The 21581-nt window shown below is 39.3% G+C and overlaps 2 protein-coding genes across 2 annotated transcripts; both read left to right on the top strand.

Annotated features, from left to right (window-relative positions):
- Positions 1–1704: 1704 nt before the first annotated feature.
- On the top strand, positions 1705–2634 carry LOC127684442 (olfactory receptor 4X1-like). The gene has a single exon (XM_052181366.1). It carries the CDS (start codon positions 1705–1707, stop codon positions 2632–2634), a length of 930 nt encoding a protein of 309 aa, XP_052037326.1.
- Positions 2635–18425: 15791 nt separating this feature from the next.
- LOC127684441 (olfactory receptor 4X2-like) lies at positions 18426–19355 on the top strand. Its single transcript, XM_052181365.1, has one exon. It carries the CDS (start codon positions 18426–18428, stop codon positions 19353–19355), a length of 930 nt encoding a protein of 309 aa, XP_052037325.1.
- Positions 19356–21581: the final 2226 nt, after the last annotated feature.

Raw genomic sequence — 21581 nt, 5'->3', positions numbered from 1 at the left:
CCAGGGCAGTTGGGTCAATGCCATCTTTTAAAACTTCCCAGTACATGAAGTTCTTAGATAGGAAATGTCACACAGGACATCATACAGTAGGTTTAGAAACAAATGAATGCTCTAAAATGTTTTCAACAAAGTTGTTTATTGGGTCAGTTTAAATTTAACTTTCTATGCTTATCTCTAATGTTTAATTAATTTTACATCCTAGAAATGTCCAGGTAGTTTACTATCTGAAAAGAATGTGCACTTATCTTTAAGAGTCTTTTAATATGTGTCTAATAAATAAGAATTTAGAATTAAAATTATATAGACCTCATAATTTTATCATTGTTGTCTATGGCTAACTTTTCTGATGATCCCATTATGGAATTCTCTCAAATTTTTTTAAAATTACCTCTTAGAAGATATTGGTTACTTTATTGTTGTTCTACTTCAAGTCCATTTAGCTTTTAGCTTTTTAAGGTGATTACATTGTATAGATACCTTACATATTAATAATCTTAAGTTAAAGTCAACCTAGTACAACCTAACCTAACCCAAACAAAACCAGGGCTGGGAAGATGGGTTTAATGCTTGCCATGCAATATTGAGGACCAGAATTTGATTCTCAGCTTCCATGTTACAAACAAGATGTGATGCAGAGTGTTGAGGGGGCAGAGAGAGACGACCATCTCAGATTTGCGGTCCAGTCAGCCTAGGAGAATTTACAATCCCCATGACCCAGAGACACTGTATCAAAAAATATGGGTGACACCTCTGAGGATTTTTACTTGGGAGGTATCTCTTGCCTCCACATATACCAAATGTACCCATCACTTCTATGAATGGGTTGGTGGTAGATTCTTGTATCAGAATCTTAGCATATTAGTTTCCTAAAGGCAGTGCTAACTAAATTCCTAAAAATGGTGTTATATCTACATCCACTGCAAGAATACTTTAGGGAGCCCACTTTCACAGATGCCATGAACTGTGTGATAAGGTAAATAAAGTATACTCAATTATGCTCTAATACTTTATACGTTGCTTTTATCATGTACAAGCTCAGTAGCCTGGTAATTTTTACCAATTGTAGAATAATTAGAGTTGAGAAATTCTATCACTCATTGGAGAGCATTGATCACCTCCCAGTATAGATGGGACTGTATCATCAGTTAAGTCGTTATGAGTAGGAGCATCCAGGACACTTTTTGAAGAATGAAAACAACAGTCCAAGTATGAAATTTGTAACTTTGGGTATGTAGCTGAACCTAAGTCTCATGTTTCTTATCTCCAAAATAATCTCTAATTTCCCTTTGGAGTGCATCATGTGTAACTTCTTTCCATTTGTGAGGATAGAGTCCAGGAATTTCTATACATTCCTATCACTACAAAGTCAAATTGTAGCCTGAGACTAATATCAAGCAATAGATAATGGCTATTTTAGTCATGGAGTTTTGACACAAGGCAGGGAGAGAGAAAGATAAAGACAGAGAGTGACACACAGAGAGAGAGAGAGACAAAAAGGCACACACACACACACACACACACACACACACAGAGAGAGAGAGAGAGAGAGAGAGAGAGAGACAGAGACAGAGACAGAGACAGAGACAGAGACACACAGAGAATGAATAAGCTACAAAATCCAAGGAAGATGCCTTTCATCATTTCAGAGGGAGTTCTGATTTTGCTTTCTGTGATTCTAGGCTTTTAGAAATCGCTCTTAGAAGCATGGCAGCTGCAAGCAATGTTACAGAAATAATTTTCTTGGGATTATCCCAGAGTCAGCATGTGCAGAAAGTCATCTTTGTGGTGTTTCTCCTGATGTACACAGCCATTGTGCTGGGCAATGGCCTTATTGTGGTGACTGTCATGGCCAGCAAAGGGCTTTCTTCCCCCATGTATTTCTTTCTCAGCTACTTGTCGTTTGTAGAAGTCTGCTACTGTTCTGTCACAGCCCCCAAACTCATCTTCGACTCTTTGCTCAAGAGGAAAGTCATTTCCCTACAGGGTTGCATTACTCAGATATTTTTCCTTCATTTCTTTGGTGGCACTGAAATCTTTCTCCTGACAGTGATGGCCTATGACCGTTATGTGGCCATCTGCAAGCCCTTGCACTATGTCACTATTATGAACCGAAGAGTGTGTGGCCTCCTGGTGGGGGCAGCATGGAGTGGAGGTTTGCTGCATTCTGCTGGACAAACTTTCCTAATTTTCCAGCTGCCATTTTGTGGTCCCAACATCATTAACCACTACTTCTGTGACGTCCACCCAGTATTGAAGCTGGCTTGCTCAGACACCTTCCTCATTAGCCTGCTAGTCATCCTCAATGGTGGTTCCATCTCAGTGATCAGCTTTGCGGTGCTGCTGGTTTCTTATGTGGTCATTCTGCGTTCTCTGAGGAGCCACACGGCAGAAGGACGGCATAGGGCACTCTCTACTTGTGCCTCTCACCTGGCTGTGGTGGGTCTGTTTTTCATACCCTGCTCTTTTGTCTACATGAGACCTTGCATCACCCTCCCTGTGGACAAGGTTGTGGCTGTGTTTTATACAGTTGTCACACCTCTCTTGAACCCTGTTATTTACTCTTTCAGAAACACAGAGGTAAAAAATGCCATGAGGAGGCTCATGGGGAGGAAGGTGACTTGGGGAGAGAAATAGAAAATTTAGGCAAAAGGCAGACAATAGAGATGAGAGGTGGGGGTACCTCAGGTCCTACTCAGACTCTACATTGTTTCACAGTGGCCTTATGGAAATTTGCACTTCCTCATCTTTAATATATCTAGAGAGAGAAATGGTCTAGTGCCACAGTGTCCTTGTGGCAGATTGGCAATTCTGGAGAAAGTGAACTTCTTCAGAACCCCAAGTCAGTCCGGGAAGGTTGAGGAGGAAGGTAAAGAAGGGGTGGCAGTGTTCATTGCTTGGCATGTTGTTGGTATTTCATCTAATTTATTGATTAAATGAATGAATGAATGAATGCCTGTTATAGAAGATGAAACAATGATAGCAATTAATGGGTCTTACATATGTTACAGAAATAGTATCTTGAAAGCATTTTCTTATCTTGGAACTGAGAGTTTCCGTTCAAGTGCTTACCCTGGAAGTTCTGTTGTAATAACACAAACAGAATTCAAATCTTTGAGAAAAGTAACAAAATTGTGTTAAATGAATTAATATATGAAGGATAAACAAATACCATAGTTTCTAAGTATTCTAATAATTGACTATAAGTAAATTGTATTAAATTCAACAAAGACTAATCAGTGGCACAAATGTGCCTAGGACCAGGACCATGTCAAATGCTTTCACACCCTTGACAATTGTGGTGGCAAAATGAGAGAGAGAGAGAGAGAGAGAGAGAGAGAGAGAGAGAGAGAGAGAGAGAGAGAGAGAGAGAGCGCTAATATGAATCTTTGACTCCAAAGGCAGAGTTTCTTCTGTGTATATAAATAAGTTATTGTGAAAAATGAAAAGAGTTCTTTTTCAGATTGCATCAGCACCTGAAAGAGAATAATTCTGGGTCCACTGTCAAAGGCATGTGGGTAAAAGCAAGTGAAATCTTACTTAATGTTGTCTTAGTACTACTTTTAAAAAATAATTTTCCCATTCAAACCTTCCTATGTAGTAGCATACCCACTATCTTTTTAAATGTATGGCCTCATTTTCTTTTTGTTACACACACACACACACACACACACACACACACACACACACACACACACACACTTATTCTAAAATACATAAATACAGACTTCTCAGTTTATATAATGTTACTTGTTTTTATATATTTTCAGGCCGATTATTGTTTTTGGATGATCAATTGGTGTGCTCTTCCTGTAGGAAGATTATTTCTCTCACTCTTAGCACATCCTACTTTCCTGCACTGCTTTGTCTAAGGTTGAGATCTAGTGAGCTTTCGGTGTTCCATCCTAGCATATCTATTAGTGTTATCTTTGTTTAGGTTATGTTCAGGCTGCCATGATGTTGAGATTTTACGAATGTAACTTGTGACATTTCTAGGAGATGATCTTACAGCAGACTCTCAGTTTCTCTGACTCATACAATCTTTCAGGCCTCTCTTCTACAATGATCTCTGAGACTTTGATCATTGTGTTGAGGATGTATCAGTTGAAACTGGGGTTTGCAACTCTGAATTTTGCTTGGTTGTGGTTTTCTCTAATGGTCTGTATCTGTTGCAAAGAGAAGTTTCCTTCATGAGGGGTGAGGAAGACACCTACATCTGTGGGTATTAGATAAATATTTAGAAAAGAGGTACTTAAGGAGTCGTTCAATACTATGCCTATTTAGCATAGGTTCTTCCCCAAGGCCTATGACCTACCTAGCTTTTTGCTATGTGATACTAGGAAGGAGCTCCATCTTATGGAGTGGGTCTTAAGTCCAAACAGAGGGTGGTTGTTTACATTTATGCCACTATTGTACCAATGAGAAAATCTTGGAAGGCTAGTTATTATTGTAGCTTTCAGGAGTCACAACTGAGTAAAACCATTACTCTTCCCTCCAACCCTGCCACTCCAGTAAGAGTGCATAGTGTCTTATAGCACTGTAAAAGCTAGCTTGCAGGAATAAATCTTCCATGTCAGTACAAATTCTCCACATTCCATGAAGCATTTGGTGTCTTCAGCAAGAGTTTTACAATCTATTCTGGAAGATAACTAATGCAATGACAATGACTTATAACATTTGGGGTGGGACTGATGGGATCTTAATAACCAGCAACTCAACAATAGATTACCCACACACAGCAATTGGCTTTTAATTTGGTAGCTGGTAATGGTTGTGAGAGGCACAGCTACCTCTTTATAGTGTGACTCCTTTTAAGTTTTTAAAAATATATGTATGCATATATATACATAATATGTAATGTATATTACATGTATGTATATGTATATAATGTATGTATTTTAAGCTGCTTTTATAGTAGTAGGTTTTTATATGGCATTTTCAAATGTCTTTAGTGCTAAGTTTTCCCTCCCTGTATACTCTCCTTGCCTCTGCCTTCCTATCTCCCATCTCATTTAACCATTCTTGTTCCATTGTAATCCTTTCCCCCGTCACACTGCATGCTTTTTATCTGATTTCTTCTACTTTCCCTAGCCTCCTAACTTTTACACACAGAAACACACAGACACAGACACACACAGATACACACACATACACACATACAAATACACACTAAATAAATGAGTTAACAAAATATTAATAAAATAAAATAGCTTAAATATATATAACTAACAAATTGATTTTCCTTGGCCCTGATTTCAGTATATAGTGCCATTCATACATAGTCTTATTACTTGAAATATTCACTTAACATATTTCAAAGAGCCATACATATATTTTATAATTTACTAATATAATTTGCTGACTGAATATATTAAAATTATTTTACCATTTTCTTATGTGTGTTGGTTATTTCTATATTCTTTTCATATATATATATATATATGTTCTTTTAATATATATTCTTCACCTATATATAAAGCATTATCTTACATGAGAAAAGGTTTCTCTGGCATATGCAGCCCAGTGGAAAGGTATGCCGAATTGCTTTAAAAACTGCCTGAAATATTCACCCCCAGTAGCAATGGTTTGAGAGATTCAGTTGCTGCAGATCCTTGTCAACACATAGACCACCATGACTACTTTTGTTAGTTTAGAGTGTATGTACAACGCATATTCTTAGGTTACCTGAGAGGCCACAGTAAGAACACTAGTTTGAAATATCTTAGACAAATATTTACTTCTTAATGCTTTGACAGTTCAAAGGGAAGACTCCACTGCTAAGGGGCTGTTTCATGACACAAAGATACAAGTTGAATTATTGAAAAAGTGGTAACAGAGATCTGGGTGAGAGTGAATCCATAGGCAACTGATGTGGGTATTGAATTTATATATGGATATTAAAGTGTGATTGTGCAAATCTGTGAAATCTGGGGTCGCAGGTTCTTCCAGACTTCCCTCACCTCTCTGTATTATCATACCTGGGCTATGGCCAAGACAGGGTCTCAGAGGATGTGGTGTTTAGATGACTGGTTCAGTGCCAATTTCCTACAGCTGGGGAGGTTGGAGATACTGCTTTCTTTTTAAGAGTTGAGTCTTCATTTCAGAACCCAGGAAAGATACCTTCAACTTAGTCTGGTTTTCAGAATAAGAAGGAAAATAGAGTGATGTAATTCCTATTCTGGTTGGTCATCTGTTTAGTGACTTCATCCTAGAAACATCCTACAAACATTGGGGTATCTTTAGGTAGGAAGAACAGCCATCTGTTCTCCTAATTGTCTTCTTATTTGTGACTGAAAAGAGGCAGGAAAGAAGGGGCCAGAATGTAGGGCAGCTGCAGGTGTGATGAGGCTGTGGTTGTTACAACAGAGAGTACATTGGCAACTGCTCTCATCATCAGAGTTCAAGGTTACAACTGGAGTTTCAGAATATTTCAAACAAAGTGTAAGTAGCGACACCTAGGGCTGAACATTAAAGATTATTCTGCAGCTGGATTCTGGGAACTTTGTGACTGACAAGAGAGGGAACGAGAAGGCACATTGAAAGAATAGTGTCAGGGAAGGCATTACTGACAGATTATGGTCCTCATCCTACAATGCTGTATCTGGCTGCATCCATTATAACAAACCAGTAAACTATGTAAGTAAGAATGAAATCAAATTAATAGTCCCAAAGAGTAGCTTGTAGGAACATCTGATTCAGATCCAAGTGTGAGCAACCTGGGAAACCACTGCTTGCACTCGGTATCTTATATTGGAGCAGTTTTATGGCCTACACTTGGTATTGGGAGCAGTTTTACTGTACTGAATACTTGATTTGTGGAATTTAGGCCAACTCTGTGTAGTGTATGTACTGAAATAAGTCTATAACAGGTGACTGACAGCTGTAGAGAACTGGAGTGTTGCTTGGTATGGAGAGCTCACACGTCAGATATCAGGCATGCTTTTCCCCCTTAAGATGAAATCCTGTTTTATTACCATTTGTGGAGAGTTAATGCTCATAGTGAAGGGTAGACTTACTTTTCAGTTTCCTTACAATGATTAAATAGTGATGTGCAGTAAAATTCTGACATTCAAATAGACCAATTACATGCAGACACAATTTTCTCAGAAAGGAGAGATTGATCTGGATGAGGAGATGATTCAGTCAGGAAAGTACTTGCCATGTAACCATGAATTGTTACATTATTGTGTTGAATCTCCATTATCTACATAAAATCCCAGGCGTGGCAGCACATGCCTGTGACCTCGGTGATGCGGGCAGAGATGGGAGGATCCATGGAGCTCACTGGCCAGGCATTCTAGACAAATCAGTAAATTCCTGGTTTAGTGAGAGACTGACTCAAAATATCTGACACTCAACCAGGGTCTCTACTTCCACATTCACACATTTGACCATACTCACATGAAAAAGTGAATGCATCCACCACCACAATAGGCTGATGTCTTTTCTAACTTAATTATCCATCCAACTGGTTTTCTCCGTTATAATTATTGATTCCTACTTCAAGAATACATTTGTGGTATAAATATGATATTTCCTATTTCTTCCTTATGAATATGTAGCAAAATCATGTAGATATGCAAATCTCTCAATCTGTATATTTATCTATTATTATTTTATTATAATGTAATGCTTATGAAGGTGCTGACTATTTCATCAAGTATAAAAACACAAATATGCTAATGGTAAAAAATGTTTTTTCACAGTTCCCACAGATGTTTGGTAAGAAACTTCAAGATTGTCATCTGAGGCTGAGCTTGGGCAATACTGAGCATACTCTAATTTCAACAGTGTTAACAATTTCCCAAGGAGATAAGAAATTACATAGAAAAACAAACATAAGCTGCTCTTCATTATTAACTATAAGTAATAGTTAAACCAATGTGAATTAAAGGCTGGGCAGTGGCAAAGTGGACAAAAGTACTTGCATGAAGTACTCTTGACAAAGTCCACAAGCATGAAGACCTGAGTGAATTCTCAGTACTCATGTCAAACAGCTGGGCATGGTTGTGTGAACACCTGTAACCCCAGAGTTGGGGAGGATGAGGAGGAAGCAGAGACAAAGGATTTTTGGATTTGCTGGCCTCTAGACTAGTTCCAGATTCAGAGGAGACTCTGTTTTAGTGTAACATGGTGGAAAGGGATAGGACAGGATACATGGTTGCCCTCTCTGAAGTTTGTGCCTGCACACACACACCCCAACACAAATTCATAAATAGTAATATTAATTATGACATGTAAATTAAAACAAGAATGATGAAATTTATGAAAGTTCTTGACATTTATTTCTGCCCAGAGTGAGAGAAATAGGTAATGTATATTTTTGGCATTAGCAGCTGGCAGAAAAACAAACTTGGTATGGTATTAGCTCTGGGAACCTCATAGTCTATTCTATGTGACACATCTCCTTTAAGAAGACCACACCTATTCCAACAAGGATATGCCTTATAATCCTTCTTAAACAGTTGTACTCCCAGGTGACTAAATATTCAAATATATGAGGCAATGGACATCATTCTCATTCAAATAATCACAAATATTGTGGGCTTCAATTCTCTAATCAAAAGACACAGACTGACCAAATGAATTGAGAAACAAAATCTATTCATCTGTTGCTTACAACGAATGAACCTTTGTTTTAAGGATAGACACAACCTTAGAATAAAAGGATAGATGAAAGTACTCAGCTCAAATGAGACTCAAGAACAAGCAGGGTTTGCTATCCCAGAATATGACAAAATGGACTTCCAACTAAAACTAATCAAAAGAGAATAAAGACACTTCATTCCAATCAAGACAACAGTTAACCAAGAAAACACTAGTATACTAAATGTATATACACCCAAACTCTGGGGTTCCCAATTTTGTTAAAATTACACTAGTAGATTTAAAGACACATGTTAACATTAATCCATCAACAGAAGGTGTTTTCAATATCCCAGTTTTCCTAAAAGACAGGTCATCTGGACACACCAGAATTAACTGACATCTTATACCAAATGCTCTTAGATATCTGCAGAATATTTCAACCAAGCACCAAAAAAAAAAAAAAAAAAAAAAAAAAAATCTGGGACATAAAGATTTAAACCGTTGGTTGTATCCTATCCGACCACAGTAAATCAACAGCAAAGCAACCTCTAGTAAAATACACAAAGTCATGGAAGTTAAACAGCTTACTACTGAATAATAAATGGGTTAAAGAAAAAAATCAAGAGAGAAATAAAATCTTTCTGGAAAATTTTTTGTGTTTTGTTTTTTAATATTGGATATCTTATTTATTTACATTTTAAATGTTATCACCTTTTCTGGTTTCCCTCCAAAATCCCTCTCCCATCCTCCCTCCCCCTGTTTGTATGAGGGTGCTTCCCCACCCACCCACCCACTCCCACCTCTCCTCCCTAACATTCCTCTATACTGGGGCATTGAACCGTCACAGGTCCAAGGGTCTCTCTTCCTATTTATGTCCCACAAAGCCATTCTCTGCTGCATATGGGGCTAGAGCCATGGGTCCCTCCATTTGTACTCTTTGGTTGGTGTATTAGTCCCTGGGAGCTCTGCGGGGGGGGGGGGGGGTTCTCCTTGGTTGATATTGTTGTTCTTCATATGGGGTTACAAACACCTTCAATTCCTTTAGTCCTTCTCCTAACTCCTCATGCTCAGTCCAATGGTTGGCTGAAAGCATCCACATCTGTATTGGTCAGGCTTTGGCAGTCTCTCAGGAGACAGCTATGTCAGGCTCCTGTCTGCAAGTACTTCTTTGCATCAGCAATAGTGTCTGGGTCTGGTGTCTGCATATGGGATGGATCCCCCAGGTGGGGCAGCTCCTGGATGGCCTTTCCTTCAGTCTCTGCTCCAATCTTTGTCTCCATATTTCCTTTAGACAGGAGTGATTCTGGGATAAAATTTTGGAGATTGAGTGGGTGGTCCCATCCCTTAACTGGGAGCCATGCCTAACCTTTGGATATTGTTTCTATAGGTTCTTCCTCTCTTCTGTTGGGTATTCCAGCTAATGTCCTCCATGTTGGGCCTTCGGAGCCTCTTACTTTTTGGAATCTGGGACTTTCTGGTGGCTACCCTCAGTTCCCTATCCCCCATTGCTACACACCTCTGTTCAGTTTCCTGACTCTGTGTACATCACTCTTGTCTCCTCCCATACCTGATCCTGCTCCCCTTTATCCCCCTCTTCTCTTCTTTCCAAGTCACTCTCACCCTCTACCTCCTGTGAGTATTTGGTTCCCCCTTCTAAGTAGGACTGAAGTACCCACACTTTGTTTTTCCTTCTTCTTGAGCTTCATATGGTTTGTGAATTATATCATGCATATTCTGAGGTTTGTGTCTAATATCCACTTATCAGTGAGCACATGCCATGTGCGTTCTTTTGTGACTGGGTTACCTCACTCAGGATGATATTTTCTAGTTCCACCCATTTGCCTACAAATTTCACAATTTCATTGTTCTTAATTGATAAGTAGTACTCCATTGTGTAAATGTACCACATTTTCTGTATTCATTCCTCTGTTGAGGGACATCTGGGTTGTTTCCAGATTATGACTATTATAAATAAGGCTGCTGTGAATATAATAGAATATATATCCTTTTGTATGTTGGGGTATCTTTTGGGTATATGCTCAGGAGTGGTATAACTGGGTCCACAGACTATGTCCATTTTTCTGAAGAACCACCAGACTATTCCTCTAAGTGACTACTTAAAAAATCAGAAAGAGTCCATAATTGTGCCTCTATGAAAGAATTACAGGGATGGAAATGGAGAGGAGCCTGAGGAAAAGAAGGTCCAGCGACACACCCAAAGTGGGATCCAGCTCAAGGGGAGGCCCCTCTAAGTCCTGATACTATTACTGAGGCTATGGAGCACTCACCAAAAAGGGCCTAGCATGACTGCACTCCAGAAGATCCAATAAGCAGCTGAAAGAGATAGATGCAGATATTTGCACCCAACCAATGGAAAGAAGCAGCTGACCCCTGTTGTTGAATTAGGGAAGGCTGAAAGAAGCTGAGGAGAAGAGCAATCCTGTCCAGCAACATCATTTAATCAGGACCCCTGAGATCTATCAAACACTGGACCACCAAACAGGCGACACAGAGCTTGTGTAGACATGAGGCCCCCAATACACATACAGTAGAGAACTTCTGGGTCTGTGTTCATTCAGAGATAATGAACCTAAACCTCAAGAGACTGGAGGCCAGAGGAAGTTTAGAGGTCAGGTGGGGTGAGGGGTGGGGACATCCACGTAGAGACAGGGCTGTGTGGATGAGGTACAGGATGTGTCACAGTCAGAGGGTGGACAGCGGGTGGGAGGAAATAAAATATGGAGTGGAAAAAATTAATTAATTAATTAATTAATAATAAAAATAAATAAATAACAGAAAAAGCTCTCATCTGAGCAGATGATGTTCTCTTCAAGATTCCAAAGACCACCTAACAACCCTCTCCCCACTAAACACCAGACACGGGAAGCCCTCTTTTGAGTTGTTGACCAGGGCATTCCAAGAGATTCCCCCAAACAGACAGTACATTGCTATTGCCCTTGTTTTTCCCACCAGTAGAAGGTAAGTCTCTATTGCTGAAGATTTCGTGCTCTTCATACACGGGACTCAGACACCCATGAGCTGGGACTTACCTGAATGTCACTTTCCTGAGGACTAGATTTGGTACCAGAACATACCATGCTGACTTCTAAGGGAGGAAAGCAACCAACCAACAGTTCTACCCAGCTAGGATGCCTCTGCACCACATCACTGAGGAGCATGGCATGATAAGCCTGAAGGTATAGTAACAGCATGAATAAATTGCTAGTAACCAACATCCCTCTTATTAGCTGTAAGATTTGATCAACAAGAGAGAAACCATTCCTGGAATGGAAGCCTAGTTAACTACTCAGTGCTAATAAAATAATGGTAAATGGAGGAGAGTCTTCAGCCACTAATATACTAAACTAGCACATTTTCTAACAACAATATATAAATATTTGTCCTTAAACTAACAGTCAGTTATAGCCTTCATCCATCATCAAGGACACTTCTCTTTGCAACAGACAGAGTACTACAGAAAACCACCACCTACGAAAGTGCAGCTGTGGAGCCCAATCACAATGGCTATATCAATTGAATTCTTCTGCACCCAAGGCTCTGGATAGATTGCAAAAGAGGATTCTAAAAGATTGTTAGAGCCAGATGATCAAGGAGTTTTACATGAAATTATGTCAAGTAGTAATGTCAGAAGCTATACCTATAAAGTGTGGATAACTTTAATCCTAGAACTCTGTAGGCAGAGGAAGGTGGATTTCTGTGAGTTCACTCCAGCATGGTCTACATAGTGAATTCTAGGACAGCTATGGCTATGTAGAGAGACCCTGGGTCAAAAAAGCCTAAAATTCCAAATCCCCAAACCAAAAACTAAACCAAACTAAGCCAAGTTACCAAAGTCAAGCCAAACCAAACCAAAGACCAGAAGAGATGCATCAGATTCCCTGGAACTAGTTAAAGATGGACATTAGCTGCACTCTGCCAGGAATCAAACCTGGATCTTCTGGAAGAGCAGTCAGTGCTTTTACCATGATCTACCCCTCCAACTCTACTCATTCTTGTGATTCCTTGCTTTGATTCAGGAGTTGAACATGCCAAAGGAAGTTTCAACCTTTTTCTTAAATCTTAATAGCTTTTTATGGTTTTCTTATTAAAAATTTGTTTGAATTTAATGCACATTTGTTTAATCTTTATTCAAGGTTGAGTCTTTATTAGTTGGAATTACATAAAGGATATTTTTTTTAAAAACATGCTTTTATACCATCTTTAAGATATTTGATCACAGGAAACTTCAGGTACATGTTGGCACACCCAAGGAGTATTGCATAAGCTCTTATTCAATCTACCAAAATGATAGATTATTAGTTCAACAATGATTATTAGTTCTGAGCAAATTAAATTTTCTCTATATTAAGATATCTCAATGACAGATCTATGTCCTCTTCAGTTTGGGCTAATCTTTGTTATGTGAAAGTGTGTTTTGTGCCTTGTAAGATGTTTCTCTATCCTTGGCCTCTATTTTCTTTTGACAAAATTAATTTATTTTAATTTATTCAGCTTACATCCTACTCCCTGCCCCCAGTCACCCCCTCCCATAATCTTTACCCCATCTCCCCTTTTCTTTCTTTTTTCTTTTTTTTATTCGATATATTTTTATTTACATTTCAAATGATTTCCCCTTTTCTAGACCCCCACTCCCAGAAAGTCCCATCAGCCCCCTTCCCTCCCCGTTTTTCCACCCAACCCTTCCCACTTCCCTGTTTTGGTTTTGCCCTATACTGCTTCACTGAGTCTTTCCAGAACTAGGGACCACTCCTCCATTCTTCTTGTACCTCATTTGATATGTGGATTATGTTTTTGGTATTCCAGTTTTCTAAGTTGATATCCACTTATTATTCATCTTTTGAGTCTAGGTTACCTCACTTAGTATGATGTTCTCCAGCTCCATCCATTTGCCTAAGAATTTCATGAATTCATTGTTTTTAATGGCTAGCTTGGGCAATTAGACTACATAAGGAGGTCAAAGGGATACAAATTGGAAAGGAAGAAGTCAAACTATCATTATTTGCAGATGATATGATAGTCTACCTAAGTGACCCAAAAACTCCACTAGAGAACTCTTACAGCTGGTAAACAACTTCAGCAAAGTGTCAGGTTATAAAATCAACTCAAGCAAATCAGTAGCCTTCCTATACTCAAAGGATAAGCAGGCTGAGAAAGAAATTAGGGAAATGACACCCTTCACAATAGCCACAAACAGTATAAAGTACCTTGGGGTGACTCTTACCAAACATGTGAAAGATCTGTATGACAAGAACTTCAAGACTCTGAAGAAGGAAGTGGAAGAAGACCTCAAAAAATGGAAAAATCTCCCATGCTCATGGATCGGCAGGATTAATGTAGTTAAAATGGCCATTTTGCCAAAAGCAATATACAGATTCAACGCAATACCCATCAAAATCCCAACTCAATTCTTCACAGATATAGAAAGAGCAATCCTCAAATTCATCTGGAATAGCAAAAAACCCAGGATAGCTAAAACTATTCTCAACAATAAAAGAAATTCTGGGGCTATCAGTATCCCTGACCTCAAGCGATACTACAGAGCAATATTGTTAAAAACTGCATGGTATTGGTACAGTGACAGGCAGGCAGATCAATGGAACAGGATTGAAGATCCAGAAATGAACTCACACACCTATGGCCACTTGATCCTCAACAAAGGGGCTGAAAACATCTAGTGGAAAAAAGATAGCCTTTTCAACAAATGGTGCTGGTTCAACTGGAGGTCAGCATGCAGAAGAATGTGAATTGATCCATCCTTGTCTCCTTGTACTAAGCTCAACTCCAAATGGATCAAGGACCTCCACATAAAGCCAGACACTCTGAAGCTAATAGAAAAGAAACGGGGGAAGACCCTTGAGGACGTCGGTACAGGGGGAAAGTTCTTGAACAGAACACCAATAGCTTATGCTCTAATATCAAGAATAGACAAATGGGACCTCATAAAGTTACAAAGTTTCTGTAAGGCAAAGGACACCATCAAAAGGGCAAATCAGCAACCAACAAATTGGGAAAAGATCTTCACCAACCCTACATCAGATAGAGGGTTAATATCCAAGATATATAAAGAACTCAAGAAGTTAGACTCCAGAAAACCAAATAACCCTATTAAAAAATGGAGTACAGAGTTAAACAGAATTTTCACCTGAAGAACTTCGGATGGCGGAGAAGCATCTTAAAAAATGCTCAACTTCATTAGTCATTAGGGAAATGCAAATCAAAACAACCCTGAGATTTCACCTTACCCCAGTCAGAATGGCTAAGATTAAAAATTCTGGAGACAGCAGATGTTGGCGAGGATGTGGAGAAAGAGGAACACTCCTCCACTGCTGGTGGGGTTGCAAATTGATACAACCACTCTGGAAATCAGTGTGGTGGTTCCTCAGAAAACTGGGCACCTCACTTCCAGAAGATCCTGCTATACCAACCACTCCTGGGCATATACCCAGAAGATTCCCCAACATGTAATAAGGATACATGTTCCACTATGTTCATAGCATCCCTATTTATAATTGCCAGAATCTGGAAAGAACCCAGGTGTCCCTCAACAGAAGAGTGGTACATGCAAAAAATGTGGTATATATACATCTCCCCTTTTCTTTTCCTTTGAGTGGGTGGGGTCCTGCTAGGTATACCTTCATTCTGGCACATCAAGTCTCTGGGAGGCTAGGTGCATCCTCTCCCACTGAGGCTAGACAAGGCAGGCAGCTAGAAGAACATATCCTATGGACAGGCAACAGCTTTTGAAATTGCTCCCACTCCAGTTGTTTGGCCCCACATAAAGACAAAGCTGCACATGGGGAGTTCTAGGTCCAGCCCATGTATATGCTTTGGTTGGTAGTTCATTCTCTGAGAGTTCCAAGGACCAGTTTAGTTGAATTTGTTGGCCTTCCTGTAGAATTCCTATCCCCTTCCCAGCTGCAATCCTTCCATGAGTCCCCAAGCTGCATCTACCATTTGGCTGTGGGTTTCTGCATCTGTCTGAGTCAGCTGCTGAGTGGAGCCTCTCAGAGGACATTCATGCTAGACTCCTGTGTACAAACTTAACAGAGTATCATTAATAGTGTCAGGGATTTGTGCTTGCCCATTGGATGGGTGTCAAGTTGGGCTGGTTATTGGTTGGCAATACTTTCATAATGTCATTGGAATTTTTCTTCTCAACCAGGTAGAACAATGAGAAAGTGGCTTTAGACAGAACCAGATCTTCCTTGAGGCAAAGCTACTCCTGGCTGACTGTCCCTGCTTTATACTATTTTGTCTGTTTGTTTGTCATATTGTTTTCACCATAGACAATGAGATGTCCTTTTAAAATTTTTGACATGAATATTTCCTAATCCTTGGGCAGTGCTTGTCAGTAGTGTCATTTTATGTGAAGCCAGCAGATTAAATTTATGATGAATAGGTCATCTGTTAACAGGTGTTCTGTGAACACCAGGTGAGTTCAACCGATTTGCATTTATTTCTGACTTTTAATATTGTTTCCTATAGAGGATTTTGAAGTCCTGCTTCATGAGTCCTCCCATGAGGCATTATTAGGCATTATTAGGAAGGGGAAAGACTTCAGCTCTCTGGGGAGCTCCTTCCTCTCATCTGATCATGTCCTTTCCCTAGATGTCATCTAGGCAGCATGAATTTAAGGCTGAGCTGTCTGAGTGCTCGGATTTCTATGGCACATCTGGGAGGCAAGTCTGCTTTTCTTTTACTTAAAAATCAGGTAGATTTGAGGTCCTAGATCTAAAACTGTAAGGGGGAGAAGATCTATCCTGCTATGGCAGGGCGGCAGGGGAAGACCATCGTTGGCTTAGTGCTCCTCCATTGGCTCAAAGAGAGACAGCAAGAGTCCAGAGACTGTTGTTGTATCTGTATGTTCAGATTAGCAAACTCACATGAACTCTGCTGTGGCCTTAGTTTTGTCTTCAGGGCTTCTTTAATATGTGATGACTGAGTGTACTTTGAAAGAAAAGGGGGTGGTGCCACATGTGATACATAAAGTACTAGCTGGGAATTGGTGAGAAAGGAGCCTATGCCTTAAGGAAGCTCACACTATAGCTTAGACAGATGACTGAATAGATAGTTGTTATTCAGTGTGGTAAGTGCTGTGATTCCAAAATATCATGAAGTAAGAGGGATCACTGGCTATGACAACTTATGGATGTGGGAGGTTGTAAAGTGCCTATCTCTGAGATAAACACAAGGAGTCAGATGAAGAGAACTTAACTTGTACCAGGCTGGATAGAGACTTAGGGTCTCAATTCCTGAAGTACATGTTTTCTATATTGTATTACAGAATATTAGTCTCTAAGAAGTTAAAGAACTTCCTAGAAATCACAGAATTGCCACCATAGAAAAATCTGAATGTGTGAGGACAGGCGTCCAGCTTGTGAGTAGTATCTTTCTTCATAAATGATTTTTGGTCTTCACCTTCCTTTTGTTTCTGTGTTTTTACTAGTGTGTCCCTTTTAGCCTCTAGGAAAGTAAAACATCTCACTAGTCTGAGCCTTGAAGGAAAGGGAACTATGTGATACAAATGGAAGTCATCTGGATCTTACTCTCCGGTGCTCTGGAGTCTTGCTATAGAAGAGGCTCTGTGGATACAAACAGTCCTCAACTACTTTAGAACCGTCTAGCATGTACTAGAATAGTTTTCAAGTCAGTCAGTGGCAGTGGTAGTCTGGATGATTTCCTGAGGAGATAGATAGATGTCTCTAGGTAAGGATGACGCAGAGCATGCATGGGCACTTTAAAAGGATGACGGATTATTGACACTCGAGGCATAAGCTTGGAGGAAATTACCATGCCATCAAAGCAAAGGGGAAAACTGAGAGTGGGCTTAACTATGTATGATGGTGTCGGCAAGTAGATGACTATAGACAGCAAGAATTTGGAGGAGAAAGAGAATGAGGGTCACAGACTATGACTGTGTACAGGCTTGTGGTTCTCTTAAGGGGTGTGGAATATCAAGGGAGGTGTATCATGAACCTATCTTCTGAAGGCTCTAATGCATATGTGAGAGGTTAAGGACCACCCCCTGTAATACAATATAGGAAAACAAGCCAAGAGAAAGGCAAAGAAGGAAATCTTTAGTGGAAAGCACAGTAAAGATTTCAAAAGCGTAAAAAAAATTATCCAACTTGAATATGACAATATTTTCCTGGCTGCCCCATGGTGAACAATGAGTGGATTGTTTTGAGTTTATGAGTGGTTATCCCTCTTTGACTCCACTCTCTGCAACAAGGTCATTTGATCATAGGCTGAGACATTCTTGATGATTCCTCCTTGACTGTAGGTAAAGTTCAAAGTCCCTAACTCACCTTCATATATCAGGGGTATTCTTTGTCTTCAGCTTTATGTTTAATTATTTTCTCCACAATTACAGCCATACACAACACACTCAGCTTTCTCTGTCTTTTTGATATGTTTTGATTTTAATTATTAACTCCTTATCTTTTAATACTTCGTTCAAGGTTTCCTACAAAATATTTTATTTACATTATCTATTTCTTTTTTTAAATAGTTTATTAAGGCCATGGGGAGGGGAGCTGAGAAGGTAGGGGAGAGAGAAAGAGAGAGAGAGAGAGAGAGAGAGAGAGAGAGAGAGAGAGAGAGAGAGAGAGAGAGAGAGAGAGAGAGAGCGCAGAGGAGTAGAGGAGTAGAGGCTAGCCATGAGCACATGGAGAGAGGGAGTGGGGAATGGGGAGAGTGGGGGAAGGGGTGAGGGGACAGAGTGAGAGCAAAAAGGCAAGAGAGCAAGAGAGCTTAAACTATCTATTTCATGAAGTCTTTTGTATCATTTCAGATCACAGCACCCAACTTGCTCCCTCATGGCTGACATGCACAATGTGACTGAGTTCATTTTTCTGGGACTCTCTTCCAATCCAGAGGTGCAGAGAGTCTGCTTTGTGATATTCCTGCTCTTGTACATGGCCATTGTACTTGGGAATCTTCTCATGGTGGTCACTGTGGCAGTCAGCAGAAATCTTGGATCCCCCATGTACTTCTTCCTCAGCTCCCTCTCCTTTGTGGAGATCTGCTACTCTTCCACGACTGCCCCCAAACTCATCTTGGATCTCCTAGCTGAAAAGAAATCCATATCTGTATGGGGCTGCATGGCACAGCTTTTCTTTGTCCACTTCTTTGGTGGCGCTGAGATTTTCTTGTTGACAGTGATGGCCTATGACCGCTATGTGGCCATCTGCAAGCCCCTGCACTACACCAGCATCATGAACCGAAGGGTGTGTACAGTCCTTGTAGGAACAGCATGGATAGGAGGCTTTGTGCATTCCCTTTCCCAGATCCTTCTCATTCGCCCTTTGCCCTTCTGTGGCCCCAATGCCATTGACCATTATTTCTGTGATGTGCTTCCTTTGCTTAAACTTGCCTGCTCAGACACCTTCCTCATTGGTCTGCTCATTGTTGCCAATGGGGGAATGCTGTCTTTGATCAGTTTTGTCGTCCTCTTAGCATCCTATGTGGTCATCTTGTTCCATCTAAGAAATCAGAGCTCTGAGGGACGACGCAAAGCTCTGTCCACCTGCGGGTCCCATGTCACTGTGGTTATATTGTTCTTTGGTCCGTGTGTCTTCATCTATTTGAGGCCTTCTGATACCCTACCTGTAGACAAGATGATAGCTGTGTTCTACACAGTGATAACTCCCCTGCTCAATCCTCTCATCTATTCCCTGAGAAATGCAGAAGTGAAGAAAGCCATGAAGAATCTATGGTTCACAACAATGAAAGTGGATGAGAAATAGAGTCTGGCTATTAGCTTTTGGGATGGAATGGTGCTGAGTCCAAAGTGATGGGCACTGAGGGAAGGAATTCTCATTTAGCATTATTGTAGCTGAAAAATATCTTCTAAAATACTTGTAAATTAAGTCCTGTTATTATAATACTGTTACATAATCAGCTATTTAAGATTGTTTGTATTCTTCCCAATATCCATAATACTATAGTAAATATTTGCAGCAGAATATTAACCATACTTATTTTTGTTTAGATTCACTTTCTATGGAAATTTTATTATGGCAAAGAGCACAAATATTTTCTTCATAGGGTTCATTTGAACAATTTGTATTATGAATGTACTCTTGATAAGGCAAATACTTAATGTAAAAGAATATTTATTTATTTATCTTGGCTGAGAAATAAATTAACAACCTCTTTCACCGTGTCTTGACAGATATTTGTTAATTACAAAAGGAAACATGCACCTTCTTAATCACTTTTATACAATTGCCCAAAGTGAACATTACTAGCAATGAAGTAAAATAATTAGACACAATTTCCTCATATTATGTGATCCAGAGACAGTATTATTGTGCTATTATTAACACAATATATAACCTAAGTATAATTATTTGGTAGTTGAAGAGAAAATAGAACTGAGGGATATTCTGCAACGTTACTGACATTTGCTGTTTAAAAGTATGAAGAGTAAGGGAGATTGAAGCCTTTTTCCCCTTTAAAATACTCGTAAGGATGGTTGTACACTGAGTAGTAGAAGAGAACAAAAAATGAATTCAAGGAATCTTTGGAGTTCTCTTCTCTCATAATGTTGTTCTATCAATTATTTTTCTTCTTTAAAATTTTTGTCAAATTTTAAATTATATATATATGTGTGTGTATATATATATATATATTCTTTTTATGCTACAAGTTTTTTCCATATTTTTGATGTCTTTTTGTTTAGTGTTTTTATGGAATTTCTAAGTGTGCAAATGAATGGGTCTCTGCATCCATATCTGTTTCTTTTTATCTTTTCATGGGCTCATTTCCTTCTATTTGCTTTTTTGTCTTTTAGTTTTTGTTTTATTTATTTATTATTATCCCTTAGAAACCTGCTTGCTTTCTAATGAGAGACTGAAGAAACAATAGATCTGGATGGGAGGGTAGGTAGGTAGGAACTTGAAGGAGTATATAGAGGGGCAAGTATAATGATATACCATGTGAGAAAAACTATATTCTTTCTTTTATAAATGTTAAATAAAACACACTTTGTTGAAATTAATCATGGTTATCACCATAGAGTGCATATGTAAGACCACATTTCCTAAAACTCCATGTTAGACCATTAGAGGGTAACAGATACCATGTAAATCTTGGATAACATTTTATAGCCTGCTATTCAAATGCTCCTCAACCAGAAGAATCCTAAGTACATACATAGGGATTTCCAAAGGGAGGGTGGTGAACACACATAACAGTTTCCTGTATGATTTGTGGGTAATTAAAGTGTATGACCACCATTAAGGGTACTTGTTCCTTGGGAAAATATAAGGTTCAGCTTTTGTTAATGGCTGGCTTTGGGAAACCTGTCTAGGATTCTCCAGGAAATACTACATGGGAGGTTTGTGGTTCCTTTGTACATCCCTTCAACAAAATGCCTAAAGATGAAGTTTCTTTCTAACCTGTTCATTCATAAAGAAGATTATTCAATAGTAAGATTCAGCTGTGTCTCTGCTGCTGCTTAAGTGAAGATGTCTCTATGTAGCATAGTATATATAGAGTGGAGGACTGTGTGTAAGACCAACTTTCTGACATGAGAAGAAAGTGATAATGTGATTTATAATCCTGCTTGTGTTTAGGATTGCATGCAAAGTTTTTGGGGTGTGTGAAGTACATTGTTAGACTTATCTTGTTGGACTTTGTGTGTATTTATACTACTACTTTCTAAAACAAAGTTGAAATTTTATCGTGGATCCTCCCAAGGGGCATTATATAACATATTGTAAAATGAAATGACTTTACTTTTTGAGAAAAATCTGGTACTCACATATATTCTCTGTCATATTAGGAAGTGTGTGGTTTTGTCTGAGAGCGAGACTGTAGTGAGAGTTCCATCTTACATGCCAGAGGAATCAACAGGGAAATCCAGCTTGTATGACAGCTTCCCAAGCTAAGATTTTTGTGTATTAGAAAACCACAAAACCTTTCTGGTTGGTACTGCTATACATTGTCCATGATGTATCAAGAATTGA

The sequence above is a fragment of the Apodemus sylvaticus genome, chromosome 5, assembly GCF_947179515.1.
Source record: "Apodemus sylvaticus chromosome 5, mApoSyl1.1, whole genome shotgun sequence".
NCBI classification, from domain to species: domain Eukaryota; kingdom Metazoa; phylum Chordata; class Mammalia; order Rodentia; family Muridae; genus Apodemus; species Apodemus sylvaticus.
The sequence above is the reverse complement of the archived record's forward strand: the minus strand, read 5'-3'. Positions and strand labels throughout refer to the sequence as shown.

Excerpts from the sequence above, each read along its gene's own strand:
- LOC127684442 (XM_052181366.1), top strand. The coding sequence starts at position 1,705 with ATGGCAGCTGCAAGCAATGTTACAGAAATAATTTTCTTGGGATTATCC.
- LOC127684441 (XM_052181365.1), top strand. The coding sequence starts at position 18,426 with ATGGCTGACATGCACAATGTGACTGAGTTCATTTTTCTGGGACTCTCT.